Source organism: Bos javanicus, chromosome 10 (genome assembly GCF_032452875.1).
Source record: "Bos javanicus breed banteng chromosome 10, ARS-OSU_banteng_1.0, whole genome shotgun sequence".
NCBI lineage: Eukaryota > Metazoa > Chordata > Mammalia > Artiodactyla > Bovidae > Bos > Bos javanicus.
The window spans coordinates 80,794,403-80,810,923 of NC_083877.1; the positions used below are offsets into that span (position 1 = coordinate 80,794,403).

The window sequence follows — 16,521 nt, forward strand, 5'->3', positions numbered from 1 at the left end:
TGCAGGAGTGACTCCAAGCCCGTCACAAAGCAGACGTGTCCCCGGTTTTGATGTAGGCTCCCCACGCGAGAAGGAACCCGGGGAGAAATGAGCCCGCGGGGCGGGGGTGGGGAGCTGGGCTGGGTCCCGGGGCCAGGCTACCCGCCGGGACCTTCCGGACGCACTGAGCCCGGCCCTCCCGCCGGCGCCCGCACTGATTGGCGCTCGCGGCCGGCCTCCAGCCAGCTCACCTGCCCCTCCCAGCCAATCGGGGCCACCAGAATTGGGGCTGTCGCAGGGAGAGGGGGGTGATGCCGTTGACTGGAGGCTGAGCCTTCCTCCCCGCCTGGCCCGCCGCAGCCTGGAGCCCGAGCCGCAGGCTGCGCGCCCCCTCGTCCCTAGCAACCGCGTTCCGGGACCCGCGCACTTGAATGCCGCAGCTCCCGGCCCGCGCCGCTCCGCGTCTCCGCCGGCTGGGACGCGCCCAGACGGCGCCCGCCGACGTCGCCTCCCCGCGGCCTCGCGCCGAGCCCGCCCTCGCCCAGAGCCCCGCGTCCCTGCCGGCCCCGGGGAGCGGGTGGGCCCGGCCGCGGGTAGCCCCGCCGAGGCAGGATGTTCACGTCCAAGTCCAACTCGGTGTCGCCCTCGCCGTCTCTGGAGCAGGCTGACTCGGACGCGCTAGACATCAGCACCAAGGTGCAGCTCTACGGTGTGCTGTGGAAGCGGTCTTTCGGGAGGCCGTCGGCCAAGTGGTCCCGGCGGTGAGTGCCCCTCCCGCGCCAAGTGAGGACCACCTGGGGAGGGAACCAGGGCCTAAGGACCCCCTACCGAACCCCTCACTGCCGTCCTGCGCCTGCCTTCCTTGTGACCTTGGCCTCGCCCCGTTTCGCTCTTCGGGGGCTTCTCCTGGAAGATGTGGATCCCAACCCTGGACCGGGTCATCCCTGCCCGAGGCTGGTCGAGCCGCTGAGTTCTCTGTGGAATGAATCTAAGTCGGGTTGGGGAGAGGGGGCGCGAGCAGAAGAGATCGTGGCCGTGGTTGGAGCCCAGTTGAGTCAGATTGGGCCGTACTCTGCAGCGGAGAAAGAAGCCCTGTCTTCAGCCAAACAGCCTCCCTGGGACCCCGCCCCCAATGCCATCATATTCATATCCCTCTGCCCCAGGCTTCTAGAAGTGGGCGTAGAGGTGGGGCATGGGTGTCCTCCCTTCCACCCCCCACTTCCACCCAAGCCCAACAACCTGGTACACGCAGGGAGGGAGCTTCTGAAAGGCACTGGCCAGGGGAGAGAGAAGGGCCTGGGAGAGTCTGGGTCCACCCCTGGAGGAGTCTTATTGGGAACTGGGGCTTCCCAGGTGGAAGCTGGGGCTTCTTTAGTTGTAAAGAACCTGCCTGCCAACGCAGGAGATGTAAGAGACTGAGTTGGATCCCTGGGTTGGGAAGATCCCCTGGAGGAGGGCATGGCAACTCACTCTAATTTTCTTGGCTGGGAAATCCCATGGATAGAGGAGCCTGGCAGGCTACAGTCCTTGGGGTCACAAAGAGTTGGAAAGGACTGAAGCGACTTAGCACGCACATGCAGTCATGTGTGTCTTTAAACTGGGCCTACAGAAGAGAGACTCCAGTGCTTCAGGCAGAGAAGCTGGGACAGAAAGGAGGGGCTCTTGGGGGTTGGGGGAAGGGAGATGGGGCAGGACTGAGCATGGATGGGTCCTGTCAGAAGGACTGATCCTGTGGAAGGGGTGGTGGGTAAGGTCAAAGCAGCCTGGGTCTTCAGCCTCAGCTTCCAGGTCCCAGCTCCAAGGCCACTCCTCAGAGGATGGTAGCTACTCATAACTGAGCCTGGAAGGTATTGGAGGAAGGGGGAGTTCACAGCCCTGAACTTGCAGGAATCTCCCAGTGCTGGTTTCAGGAGCAATGGGCCATCTTCTGGAAATTTTTCACCTTCAGGGCGATCTCAGCTCTGAGATTTGCTGTGTGATGGCCCCTGCCTGGAGGCTTGACCCTGCCAGGAAACTAGGAGGGGGTCCAGATGCCCCATCCATCCCACCCTGTGCATCTGCCCCTGAGCACGGGGGCTCCCTTTGTGCCCAGGAACACAGTCCAGAGGGACATGGTTATAGTTGGTTTTGATGTTCTGTTTTGATGAATAATTTAATATGTCTACAGAACAAACGGAGCTGTGGATGCTGTTTCACATTTTACACACCTGGTTTCTGCTGGACTTCTCTTTGGGGTTTAATGGGGTGGTGGCTGCTTGAGTTCCTCCAAAGTTAAGCTTATCTCTGACCCCCTGAGGGGAGGCCTGGGGCAGCAGAGAAGCCATGTTGTGAGGGGTTTCCAGGGCTGTGTAATCTGAGCAGCAGCTCTCAAGCACCAGGAGCAGGCTTGTCTCTACCAAGGGCATCAAGTGGGTATGGGGAGGCAGCTTATAAATTCAAGAACCGTTAGCAGAATGCACCCCACCACCCCCTTCTACCTCAGTTGCTCCAGGCAGACAACACTCCTCTGTTGGGTCTAGCTGCTGTCCTTGGTATTACCTTTGGGTCTTGTCCTCCAAGACGTCCCTTTCCATGCATTTTCACCTGACAGCATCCCTAGTAAGTGCTGGGGATCTGCAGCCCCCAGGTCTGTCCCCAGCGCCCCTCACCTACAGGTGTGGGGACTTGGCCACTGCATCTGCAGTTGATTCCAGGCCTGGGAGGCACTGGGGGCAAAAGTTCCCCAGCCAAAAGCACAGTGATGGAGCCCGGGAGCCTTGGAGAGCTGTAGCACCGCTCCCCCCCCGCCCCCCACCAAGAATCTCCACCAGTAGCTCCCACAGCCACTCAAAAAATCATCCAGCCCAAGTCAGAACAGTGTATACACTCTGCAAAGTCAAGTCCTCCAGCCCCCTTCCAAGGAGATTTTCATACTCTTGTTCCTTCATGGGAATTCTGGAGTTGCCCCTGTGCGAAGATTCCTCCTTCCCTGGGACTCAGGAAAGAAGTAACATTCCCCTGACCTCTCTAGGCCTCTGTCCATCCTCACAGATAAACACACACACACGTGATTTAGCCTTGGATCAGCAACAGCCGGCCAGAGAGGGTCTGGAATGGGGCGGGGGGAGGCCTGATGCTAAGCTTAGCCCCTTCACTTCCCAGCAGGGCCCCTTGGGCCCCACTTACCTATCTGTGGCCTCTTTGGACTCCAGCTAATTAGCAGCCACAGGAAGGCCTGTGGAGGGGGCACTCAGGCCTGCCACCGCAGAGCCCTGCCATTAGAGCGATCGATGCCATGGTTGAGGGGGGAAGCAGCTAAGAGGAGGGGGCCTGGAAAGGCTCCTGAGCTGCATAAATAACTCATGGGCAGGATGGGAGCGGCTGCGGCCAGCTGGGTCCTGTAAAGCCTCTTCCGCCCAGGGCCTGTCTCGGGGCCTGTGCCGCCAGCTCCTAGTGCCTGAGTAGCCCTTCCCTTCTCAGGGTGGGAAGATGCCCTTGAGCTGAAGGCCCAGCTCTTCTCCCCTATGAACAACAAAAAGAGAAAGGGATCCACAGAGTTTTTTAGCAGTAATCAGAGGATCTGGGAGGTGTCTAGAGGGTGACTCCTCCCCCTCACCTGTGAGCAGTGGAGACACAGGTGCTCAGAGACAAGTAGGACAGGAGTGAAGCCTCTCTGCCTGGGCCATTGTCAGCCACGCAGTGGCACTGGTCTAGCAGACAGGCCAGCTCTCTCCCAGGGCTTCATTCTTTTCCCAGCATTCCAGTTGTTGTTCAGTCGCGAAGTCACGTTCGACTCTGAGACCCCATGGACTGCAGCATGCCAGGCTTCCCTGTCCTTCACTGTCTCCCGGAGTTTGCTCAAACCCGTGTCCATTGAGCGGATGATGCCATCCCACCATCTCATCCTCTGTTGCCCACTTCTCCTCTTGCCCTCAGTCTTCTTTTCCAGCATCAGGGTCTTTTCCAATAAGTCAGCTCTTCGCATCAGGTGGCTAAAATATTGGAGTGTCAGCTTCAGCATCAGTCCTTCCAGTGAATATTCAGGGTTGATCTCCTTTAGGATTGACTGGTTTGATCTCCTTGCAGTCCAGTCCACTCCCTAATCGCTCTCCACATCTCCCAAGGCTGGAGCCTCTGATGAGGAGGGCCCAGCTGACTCCTTCCTGCATCTGGGACATCTACACTCGTGTCCCCCCACCTCCCCTGGGTATAAGGTGACCGGTGGGCCCTGGGCATCAGCTCACTCCTGTGGAGCATCTGCGGGTCCTGCCTCAGGGAGCTGAGACTCATGGTGTCCACTAAGTGCCAGGGGAACCCTGGAGACGAGGAGGCCTCATTTCCCAAATCTCAGGCCACAACCTGCGCAGGTGTGGAAAGATGATCTGTGCAGCTGGTGTTCATCCCGCCAAAAGACTTGAGGAGACTTTCTTCCCACAGAGATTTGGGCCCGGGAGTTTCAGCCTTGGCTCTGAGCACCGCTTCCTGAAGGCGACACTGTGACACTGTCCCAGAGGGCTGGGGCGGGGAGAGCTGGCCCGTCCCCTCCACTCAGGCTCAGCCTCACTGCAGTGACACCAGGACTTGGTCTCGCTTCCTGGCTCAAATAGCCTTTCTCACGGCTGACTGGGAGGTGTCCCCCCAGCATGGCTGCAACATTTCTGCCTGTTCTATCCCAGTCTGCAGGCCCCTCTTTTTTTTTTATAATCAGCTTGCGCTCTCCCAACTTCTTTCAGAATGACTGTTTGGGTGGGCAGTGGCCAGGTGGCAGCTCAGGGTTCTCCCCAGATCCATCTAAGATGGTGGCATCAAAGTTGTTTTGAGTCCTTAGTTTAAGTATGATCTGGGTACAGTCTCCAGATCATAGCGTAGCTATAAGATGAAATGGCACCCATTATGTCAGGCTTCACTGGGGTCACGTGACGATTTGCCTGGCCTGAAGTTAAATGAGTTGCTTATGCAAATAAGACATACTTCTCCCTCCCCACCCCCAGGAGCTGTCATTAGAGGGTACTGATGGGTTGTCTGAAAACAAGGGCCAGAACTCAAGCGGAACACTTTCAGGCGATTCAACTGCCTTATGTCCAAGACTTGGAAATATAAAGCAGTTTCTTTTGAGAGCTGTTGTGGCCCTGGTGGCAAGTGAACCCAGGCTCAGAGGCAGGTGCCCTGAGTTCCAGTCCCAGCTCTGCAGGTGACCAGCTCTGTGACCCAGGCCAAGGCACAGCTGCCTCACATCTCACTGGCTGGCAGTGTCTCATCCGTCAAATGGAAATGGGTCCAATTGTGACATTTACACTCTGTTCCATGGTGATTGTAAAGGTGCCTTAACTCCACCACAGGGAGGCGGGGGGCAGAAGGTGGGTTCCACGGTCCCCTCCTACTTCTCCCAGTGCCTCTGCATTACTGCCTGCTTGGCATAGTAAGCTTGTCTTTACTATGTTGTTCAAAGAATTCTGCTAACTTGTTTTTTATTTTTTAAAATTGGAGTATAATTCCCAGGTGGCTCAAGTGGTAAAGAACCTACCTGCCAAAGCAGGAGATGCAAGAGATGTGGTTTGATCCCTGGGTTGGGAAGATCCCCAGGAGGAGGAAATGGCAACCCACTCCAGTATTCTTGCCTGAAAAATCCCATGGACAGAGGAGCCCGGTGGGCTACAGTCCATGGGGTCACAAAGTCAGACATGACTGAGTGAGCATGCACACAATTGTTTTATGATGTTGTGTTAGTTTCTGCTGTACAACAATGTGAATCAGCTGTAAGTATACATATATCCCCTCTGCTAACATTTTTTGGAGCCCCTTGGACTTGGTGATCTTTGCATAAACCCTCACTTGTCATCACCCGTGTACTTCACAGGCAGGATTTTTTGCTGTCCTGCCATCTCAGACCTAGAGCCAGACAAGTAACAGAGGCCAGGGTGGGCATTCCCTGAGTGTACCAGGCTGCCCGGAATGAACAAAAAGGGATATGCACTGGGAGCTGTGTCATTTCTGCCACTTCTAAAAGGGACACTTCTGATAAGCCGTCCTTCCCTGGCTCTAGGATTTACTTGACTCTGCACCCCACACCCCCTTTCTCAGTGCCCGAGGAGCTCAGGGCTGAGGAAGCCTGGGTGCTGCTCCTGTTCTGGATGTTGGTGTCCCCAGGAAGAAGAGGCCGCCAGGCTGGGTGTCCTGCCTTCCTGGAACAGGTAACCCATGGCCTTTCACACTTCCACAGGCCAGGGTTTCTGCTGATCCCCAGGGGCTCTAAGTTCTTGTTTCCTTATCTGTGGATGAACTGGCTGCCCAGCGTAGGTGCTCCTTGTTGCATTAGCAGATATGGACTCTGGCTCCTTCCTCAGTCTCCCCCCACATCCCCACCGCCACACTGATGCACCAGCCTCCACACAAGCTTTCTGGGGGCCTTGTAGACTGTGTGAAAGGAAAGTAAGTGTTCAACTCTTTGCGACCCCATGGACTGTAGCCCACCAGGCTCCTCTGTCCATGGGATTCTCCAGACAAGTATACTGGAGTGGGTTGCCATTTCCTGCTTCAGCGTGAAGAGCAGGTTTGTCAAAGAGCAGGGTGGAGAGGTATTTAAATCCCAGAGGTGCAAGCACCTGGTTGGGTCAGTTCCCTGGTTTCCTGAGCCTTCCAGATACTGCATCTCACTACCACCAGGGCTGGGATTGTTCGATGCTGTCTCTTGACCCTGTAGGGCCCAGGCTGTTGGATCTTCCCTGCATCCTCTCTCCTCTGCCCTCTTCCCTCACCCCACCTCCCTTCTGCCCTCCAGGATTCCCCCCACTCCAAGTTTCTCTCACTCTGTGATGCAACGCCCTTCCCAGCCCCTACACTCACACTTGGCTTTGCCCCTCCAAGCCTTCGGAACAGTGTAGATGGGCCTTGCTTTGCCAGGACCCATCCAACTTAGAAGGTACCTGTGGGTCTGCTGCTGCTACTGCTAAGTCGCTTCAGTCGTGTCCGACTCTGTGCGACCCCATAGACAGCAGCCCACCAGGCTCCCCTGTCCTTGGGATTCTCCAGGCAAGAACACTGGAGTGGGTTGCTATTTCCTTCTCCAATGCATGAAAGTGAAAAGTGAAAGTGAAGTTGCTCAGTCGGGTCCGACTCTAGCAACCCCATGGACTGCAGCCCACCAGGCTCCTCCGTCCATGGGATTTTCCAGGCAAAAGTACTGGAGGGGGTGCCATTGCCTTCTCTGACCTGTGGGTCTAAGTAGCCTTTTTTGCTTGCTTCCAGCTGGATCTACTGTGAGGCCCATGTTGACCATCACGCTCTGCTTGAGCCCTTGTTGCCTTCAGGGCACTGAGGAGGGGAGTAAAGGTGGAAGCAAAGCTGAGGAAAACCTTCCTGGGCTCCCTGGTTCAGCTCGGACGGCACCTTGTCTGCCTTGCACCTCAGTTAGTGTCCTGGCCCTCGTGTCATCCCAGACTCTGCTCTCCCTCCCTTGTCTATTCAGCAAGCTCTGCTGACTTTTATCAGCAACAACCAAGAACTCTAATCTGCCCCTCTGCCCAGCTGTGGCACCCTCTGAGACACCTCCACGTCTAAAACTGCAAGGTGACCTCACAAGGGCCCTTTTGAAGCCCACTGGCAGCTCCCGTCATCTGCCATAAGGGGCCCCACCTTCTCACAGGGACCACAAGCCCCACCCGTGTCTGGTCCCCACTGCTGTCTTTGACTTGAACTCACCTCTCACTCCCCTCCCCCACACCACTGCTCACCCCTCTGGCACTTAGCTGCCAGTGATACCTGGCGTGTTCTGATAGCCTTGAAACACAGTGTTCGTTGCATCTGCTGTGCCTTCTGTCTGAGATGCTTCTCCACTTCCCTCGTCCCCTAGACACTCCTATTCATCCTTCCAAACCCTGCTGAGTTGTCACCCCCTCTCGGAGAACATTCCGGGCTGGACACCCAAACGATTCATTCCTCACCCATCTGTCTTCCTGTTTCTCATACAAATTTACAAAGTGGCAGGGTACCCTGGTGCTTTACAATGTTCCCAGCTCCCCACTTGCCAGCTGTGTAACCTGGGGCATGCTACTTAACCTCTCTGTTCTCCGCTCATTTCATCTGGCTCATGTGAGGAGTGAATGGTTAACAACCATTCTGATGTTATTAAAACAGTGCCTGGCACAAAGGAGAAGCTGTAAAAGCATTGGCTGTGTTTTAAATTATTGATTTGTACAATCAGTGTTTGCCTGTAAGCTCCCTGAGGACAGGAAATCATCAAGCCCAGACCGTACCAGGAGATTCGCTCATGCTCTCTGACCTGAGCTGGCCAGGGGCTTGCAGTCACCTTGCAGAGAGAAGCTCTAAGAAGACAAATCACGATGCCAGGTCTGAAGCAGTAAGGAGAGCCAACAGTAGTGGTGAGAGGGGCTGGGCATCAGAGAACAGAGCGGCTGAGAACCTGAGCTTTGTCAGTGTGTTACCCAGCCAACTTTGCTTGCCTGACACACAGCAAGCCAGATGCTGAGCCACCCAGCTTTGCAGCAGAGATAAGGTTTATTCACGAGGCAGCCAAGTGAGGAGTCGGGAGAGTTAATCTCAAATCTGCCTCCCCAGAGGCAAGCAGCTTGGGGTATTTATGGTCTAAACAAGAAGGGAGTCTGAGGCATGGGGGGAGGTGACTGGAGGAAGGGGGTGAAGGAGTCTGTGTTCTGCACAGGCGCATCTGAGTTACATGCTTCTTTATGGAAGGCATGTGCAAATTCCAGGTAAGTCCGATATGGAGGGAACCTGGGCTGTGACGTCACCTGTGGGGCGAGCAGGTCTATTCTGTGCAGACTCTGATCAGATGTGTTGGGTCCTCCCAGTTTCAGCCAGTTTGTTGTGTAACAAGCAGAGGGCTTTTAAACAAGCTCTTCCCTTATCTGGTGGTCTGTTAAGACAAGCTCAAGAATTTGTGTTAGTCACCAGTTTCTGTTACGGATTTTTCAGCCCATGGCTCATGCTTTCAGTCCTCCCCTATCTCTTGATTCAGTTCCTCAGCTTTGGCAGAAGAGGACCACATTCTGCTGATAAGGGTGGAAAGCCTTTGGAGAATTAGAGGAATGGAATTGTTTTGCGTTTGATTGCAAACATGGGACCATGTTTAGGATCTGGGTTTTTTTCCTCTTTTGAAGGCAGGCGCTTTAGTCTTTATGTTGAATAATCATCATATGAATTAGAGTTTGGGGCTTAAGGATACGTGGCAAAGAGCAAGTACAGGGTTTTACCAAGAAGGAGTATAAATCCTAGCCAGCTCACAGGAGAATGACAGTCTAGGGGACTTCCCTAGTCTTCCAGTGTTTAGGACTTTGCCTGCCACTGTAGGGGGTGAGGGTTCAAACCCTGGTTGGGGAGTTAGGTCCCACAAACCCTGGGGCCAAAACACCAAAACATGAAAAAACCAGAAGCAATATTGTAGCAAATAAAAGACTTTAAAAATGGTTCCATATCAAGAAAGAAAATCTTAAAAAAAAAAGACAGTTTAAGTAATCCCTCAGATATAGACCTAGTTCCTTACAGGATCCACAAGAAGATATTTCCTAAGAATCCAGGTTCTTCGGGTGACACTTGTTGGAGCCAAGTTGCATAATTTTTTCTCAGTAGGTTTTAACTTCCAACGTGGTGTTAGTATACACATAACATGAGCTACTGGCCGCCACACACATGCTCCTTCTCTGCTGCAAACCTCGGCGTCTCAGCATTTGGCTTGCTGCACGTCGGGCTGACGAACCTGGTCTGGTAACAAGCCGGCAAACTGAATTCCCGGTCTGCCCCTTACTAGCTGCTGAATCAGTGAAGTGGAAATACAGCCCCAACTCTCAGAGTTGTCGTGAGAGATTAAATCAGATAATGTCAATAAAACACTTAGAAAAGTGAGCATCTTGGTACCTGGTAAATTTTCCTTCATCTAGAAGTGAAATTCTTTAAGACCAGAGAGAAGACGCAGCCAGGGCAGACACAGACCCTTTACTCATGTACATGCTCTGGGCTTCACTGAAGCTTAGGACTAGACAGGGAGACCCCAGGGGCTAGGACTGGAGACCAAGCTTTGCCCAGGACTGACGTTGGCCTGGGTAGAAGGGTGAGCTTTGGACAGGAGGGAGGGGCGGGTGCAGGAAAGGGCTGTGTATTTGGAGGACAGTGAGTTGGCCAGCTGGGCTGAAGCCAAGAGCTCTTGCCAGTAGTTTTTTGAGCACAAATGGGAAAGGAGGTCAGGGGAGGCAGTGGCAGACACTGAACCTAATAATAATAAATATTATTAGTAGTAATAAAAGTAAATGTTTAGGGAACATTTACCATGTGTCACACAATGTTCAAAGACTTTATGTGAACAACTCTTTTCGTTATCCCAACAACCCTAAGAGATATATGTACTATTGGTGTTTTCAAGTTCCCCTGGGGGACCAGAGCCCTAGAGAGATCAGAGGACTTGCCCTGGTCACACAGCTGGTAAGTGGCAGAGTTCTGATGCTTGTCTACCCCAGCCTTGAAACCTACTGCCTTTGGCCCATCTGTTTCCTGCCCAGGTGATGGCCCAAAGGCCAAAGCAGCTTCTGAGGCAGTGTGGTATGGGAGTAGGAACAGAGGCTGTTGTCTGTGTTTCCAGTCCCAGGTCTACCTCTACCCTGGCTATATGACCTTGCATGTGTAGCTTCATCTCTTAGCCTCAGTTTCCTCATCTGTAAAATGGGAACAAAAAGCCCTACCTTCCAGGATTATTACATGGATCAAATACTGATACCTAGGGCTTTCCTGGTGGCTCAGACAGTAAAGAATCTGCCTGCAATGCCAGAGACCGGGTTCAATATCTGGGTCAGGAAGATCCCCTAGAGAAGGTAATGGCAACCCACTCCAGTATTCTTGCCTGGAGAATTCCATGGACAGTGGAGCCTGGTGGGCTACAGTCTATGGGGTCGCAGAGTCGGACACAATTGACCAACTAACACTTTCATTTTTTCTTTCACATCCAGCATGGAAAGCAGCACATGAGAACAGCTAAACAACCAGTGTCTATCTCCAGCCCTTATTCAGTGAGCCCAACTCGGCAGGACTCAGAAGGAGGCAGCCCCTGGCTTGTGGTCAGAATGAGAACCCCAGGAGTAAGGGGATGTTGGAGGAAGGGGCAGGAAGAGGAAGCATCCTTCTGTGCAGGGCACTCTGACCTTGGGCCCCCACCCGCTGCAGAGCAGCTGAGAGTCATCGGCTGGAGCAGCGGGCAGGCACTGAGACAGGGTTACAAGCAAAGCCAGCCCTTTGGGTCCTCGAAGTGACCTTGCCAGATGTACCCTTTGTTGGGCGATCCTCCTCCTTGCCAGCCAGGGAGTCACCCTCCTCCTCCAGGTCCATGCCAGCTCCCTTCCCTTGATTCCCATCCCCACCACAAGAGCAGCTGCAGCCAGACCAAGGCTTGGCATGCATGACACGTGACCCTTCATGACCCCTGTAGCCATGGGAGCCCCTAGCTCTGCTGAAGTCTGGAACAAAGCATGCCCTGGACATCCGTCTTCCCCTGCCTCTCAGTGGGCACAGAGAGGAGGGCCGTGACATCCTACGTGGCAGACGGGTGTGGAGGACTTTTCATGCCTTCATCCCCTGGGTCCTTTCCTGTCCCTCCTGTGGCCCCAGCCCCGAAGGGATCCCATGCATGACCCCCTAGCCCTCCAGCAACAGTCTGTCCTCAGCCCAGCAGCTGGACTGAGCCTTCTGCCGTGCAAATTGGATTGCATCACTCCCCTCAGAACCCTCCAGTGCCTGTCCCTCCTACTCAGAGGAAAAATCAGCCTCTATCAACTAGCAGTCTGATTTTCAGCAGGTCATGTCACCTTTCTGCTTCATTTCTGCCCATAGAAAATGTAGACACCTGCCTCATAGGATAATAAAAGTGTTAGTCGCTCAGTCATTAACAACTCTTTGCAACCCCATGGACTGTAGCCTGCCAGGCTCCTCTGTCCACAGAAATCTCCAGGCAAGAATACTGGAGTGGGTTGCCGTTTCCTTCTCCAAGGGATCTTCTCCACCCAAGGACTGAACCCAAGTCTCCCGCATTTCTGGCAGATTCTTTACTGTCTGAGCCACCAGGGAAGCCCTTATTGGATAATGCTGCTGCTACTGCTAAGTCGCTTCAGTTGTGTCCGACTCTGTGCGACCCCATAGACACTGGAGTGGGTTGCCATTTCCTTCTCCAACGCATGAAAGTGAAAAGTGAAAGTGAAGTCGCTCAGTTGTGTCCGACTCTTCGAGATCCCATGGACTGCAGCCTACCAAGGCTCCTCAGTCCATGGAATTTTCCAGGCAAGACTACTGGAGTGGGGTGCCATTGCCTTCTCCAATTGTCGGATAATAGTGAGTGTTAAATGTATTAACAGAGGTAACTACTTGCAATAACATATTGCTTGGGGTAAGTGCTAAATAAACATTAACTTTATCATTAATGCTATTAGAGTAGCCAACAGGGCCTTACACAATCTGCTTTCTACCTGGTTCCTTCTGCTGCAGCCACATTGCAGTTCCTTCCAGAACCAGGCACACTTCCCATTCCAGGGCCTTTGCACCTACGGCTCCTCTGCCTGGAACACTTACCTTTCCACAGATAATGCCTTCAGGCTCTCCTTGACCACTTTGTTTAATATCAAAACCTCGCCCACCCACCCCTCACCCCATCAATTCCCCTGGTTTATTTTCCTCTATAGCATTTATCAACATCTGGTACTTTGCAAGTCTTTCTTTCTAACTTAGTTACTGTCTGCCTCCCCACTACACACACTCAAGTATAAGCTCTATGGGAACAGGGATTTGTGTCTCTCTTGTCCACATCTCTGTCCCCGACACTCAGAACATTGCCTGGCACAGGTGGGAGTGCAGCGATTATTTATTGAACCAATGAACGTTTCTTCAGAGCAGCCCCAGGAGACAGGTACTCGAAGCCTCATTTTGTAGAGGAGCTTTGAAGGGAAGACCCTGCAAGGCTGGGAGCCTGCTGGAGGCTGTGGCTTGAGGGATATGGATTGTTTGCCTCCAGAGCCCTGTTCTCTCCCTGCCCGTGTGTCTAGTGACCATCTGTCTGCCACCCTCACCGAATCCCCGGCACAGTGCTTTGCTCTGAGTGAGGAGGAGTCTCTAGAAGTGTCACAAAGGCAAGGAAGTATTTATCTTGGTCAGCTCAGGCAAATACCATAGCTTGAATAAACAGTCTGTTACACTGTTAAACCCTCTGCTCAGCAACAGAAATTTATTTTCCTAGGAGGCTGAAAGTCTGAGATCAGGTGCTGACGTAAGCAGGTTCTTTCTGGGAAGGACTCTCTTCCTGGCTTGTCGATGGCTGCCTTCTCACTGTGTTCTAAAGGGGCCAAGTGGGAGAGCAAATGCTTCATCTTAATAGGATCGGATTGTGGCCCCACTTCTTGACCTCATGTAACCTTAACTACTATCTAAAGACTACTTCCAGGGACTGCCTTGGTAGTCCTGTGGTTAAGAGTCCACCTTCCAATGCAGGGGCTGCAGATTTGATCCCTGGTTGGGATGGGAGAGCTAGGATCCCACATGCCTTGGGACCAAAAAACCAAAACATAAAACAGAAGCAATATTGTAGCAAATTCAATAGAAACTTTAAAAATGGTCCACATCAAAGAAAAATCTTAAAAAAAAATAAGACCCTGTCTCCAGATATGGTCACATTGGAGGTTAGGGCTTCAACTTATAAATCTGGGGGAATACAGTTCATTCCATAGCAGTATTTCAGTAACCACTGAAAGGGGAGGAGAAGGTCCCTAAGAGGCGGTCCTGTGTCCCCTGCCTCCCATTTTCCTGTGGGTGACAGGACTGTGGAGATGTGCCACTCAGTCCAGTCCTGGCTGTTCTTCAAATTGGCAGAGTGATGAGCACAGTCTCATCTGATCCTCACAATAACCAGATGAGGTCCATGTTATCACTCCCATTCTACAAGTGAATAAACTGAGGCTCAGAGAGGCAAGCTTACTTGGTCTAGCCCCTCCCCCTTCCCCCCCGACCCCAGGCTGAGAAATGACAGGTCTGTGTTCTTATCTACTCTATGAATTTCCTTTGAAACTGTCAGGGGACATCTCTCTTGTCCCACGGGGCCGAAGGACCATGACAGGTCCTCCAGACAAGAGTGAGCACCCAGGGTGCGGCAGTGGTGCTAAGTGCCAAGTGCATGGCAGGTCAGCACATACAGGAGCTGGTCTGGTCACCAACAGTGAGACAGTTTCAGCCAGGTGAAGAGAGAGAGGGTGGGCATTCCTGGGAAAACTGTGTGGTCTCTTTCTCAGGATCGTGCAAGACAGAGTGAGGCGGGAGGCAGCGAGCTTAGTGTTCGTGGGGCCAAGGGGCTAAAGGGCAGAAGTGGCAGGAAGGCTGAGAAAATGGGCAGGGGTCAGGTGCTGGGGGGCCCAGAACGTGCCTGCTGTTCTGCAGACAGTGGTATTCGTGTGTTCTTCCTCCACTGGAGGGTGGGGTTGGCGGCGGGGTGAATCGGCTTTAGCAGGAAGTCACCTCTGAGGTCCACAGCTGTCCTCAGTGTCTGGGTGGGCCGAGAGGGTCCATGCAAATAAAGAGCATGGGTGGGGTGGGGTGCACAGCAAAGGACAGAGCTGAGCTCCTTTCCTGGGGGAGGTGAGACAGCAGCTGTCGGCAATCACAACGACCCTCCCACTGTAGCTGTGGCCTCGGGAGCGTCCCCGTGGCTGGTGGCACCTTCAGAGATTCACCAGCCCCTTTTCGAGTCCCTCCCAAGAGGGTGGGTCCAACCAGGGGTGTCCCGGTGAATGTTTAACCACTTGCTCTCTTGGGGGTGGGGTGGGGTGGAGCCCTTGATGTTTTGTAGCATTTGATGATTTCCATGGTGTAAATATTCCCACTCTGACTGATATCAGCTACCGGTGTGATGTCACTGAACTCAGAGCAGGGGAAAGTCATGCTGTTGGCCGTCATGAGCCCATCTGAGCGGTGTTTCTAGCTCCCCCTAGTCCCATGGCTCCAACAGCAGCATTAGCAGCTGCCCCAGGAGGATGGAGCTATCACTCTGGGCTCTCAGGTCCAGCTGGATCTTCTCCTGGTGTCTTATCTAGTCATCAGTCCTGTGAGAGTCCCCTGGGTGGATGCAAGAGCTCCGCCTGTGGGCATCAAAGTCAGAAAGCACCAAGGGCCTAGAGATCCCAAAGTGAAAGTGTTCGTCACTCAGTCCTGTCTGACTCTTTGCGACCCCATGGACTGTAGCCCGCCAGGCTCCTCTGTCCATGGGATTCTCCAGGTGAGAATACTGGAGTGGGTAGCCATTCCATTCCCCAGGAGATTTTCCTGACCCCAGGGATCGAACCCACATCTCCTGCATTGGAGGTGGATTCCTCACTGTCTGAGCCACCAGGGAAGCCCTAAGTTAGCCCCAGGGCCCAGAAAGGAGGCCTTGGAACATCCAAGACCAAAGGCAATGCAGGTGTCACATGTAGGCTGCAGGCCTGGCCTCACCAGCCTGGTACCCACACGCCATTTGATTGCCAGTCTTCAAGACCACTTGTCAAAAGACCCACTTTGGAACTGTGGGTCCTCCAGCCCTTCTCCTGCCCCTCCTGGGGTAGACTCACAGGGCTGAAGGTACCTGAGGGGAAGGACCACAGATACCCCCCTGTGCCAAAGGGGGCGGCTCAGCGGCTGGAGGAGCCAGCTGTGGAGGCTGCCTGTGGGCCTCCCACTTCCGCTCGTCCACTGGCGTGAGGGTGGGCTGTCTGTTGGTGGGGGGCTGGCCAGCTGAGGACTTTGCCTGGATGTGGCACGTGAGTTGGCAAAGATGAGTCTGCACAGTGTCCTCGTGGGCTCCCCACGTGAGCACAGATGCCCCAAGGGTGCTCTTGTCATCCCGAGAAACCTCACCCCTTCCCTCCTGTTTGCCCCTCCTCCCCACCACCCACTATAGGTTTTGCATCATCAAAGAGAGCTTCCTTCTTTACTACTCTGAGAGCGAAAAAAAGAGCTTTGAAACCAATAAATACTTCAATATCCATCCCAAGGTGAGGGGCCTTTCCCCAGGGCACAGTCGGGAGGGCCCAGTGGGAACAACAGGGGACGGTATCCTCTGAGGGGAGGGTGCTCTCCGGTGTCTTGCTCAGGTCCCACAGAGAGTCTTTGTCGTGGGGCGGAGGGCGGGGAGGGCGCACAAGCCACCCTGGCCCCCTCCCAGGCTGTGTCCCTCCTGTGTCCCTCTGGGAGAGTTCTGGTCTGGCTTCTAGCCTCAAGCCTTTAGCAACACCTGGATATTGGCTGAGGCTCCCAGAGGCCTTTGGTGACCTGGGCTGGGTGGGGAATGGGGGCCACTGTCCTGGTTCTTTCTCAGGGTGTCATCCCTCTGGGCGGCTGCCTGGTGGAGGCCAAGGAAGAGCCCAGCATGCCCTACGCCATGAAAATCTCCCACCAGGATTTCCACGTGAGTAAGGCTCTCCGCTTGGCCTGGGCTCCGCAGAAACAGAGCAGATTCCCTGGGACCCCAGGCTCCCTGGGGGCATCCCCTCCAGTGGGCTTGCCTGAGAAGAGTGTCAGTGACTTGGGGACATGGGT

General features: G+C 54.0%; 1 protein-coding gene across 1 annotated transcript in view; it reads left to right on the forward strand.

Annotated features, from left to right (window-relative positions):
• Positions 1-277: 277 nt before the first annotated feature.
• PLEKHD1 (pleckstrin homology and coiled-coil domain containing D1) overlaps positions 278-16,521 on the forward strand; it is a 32,741-nt gene continuing 16,497 nt past the window's right edge. Inside the window, exons 1-3 of the mRNA XM_061429243.1 lie at positions 278-740; positions 15,884-15,977; positions 16,301-16,390. Coding sequence (XP_061285227.1) covers positions 592-740; positions 15,884-15,977; positions 16,301-16,390 — 333 coding nt within the window. The 5' untranslated portion in view covers positions 278-591. The remainder of the gene's footprint in view (positions 741-15,883; positions 15,978-16,300; positions 16,391-16,521) is intronic.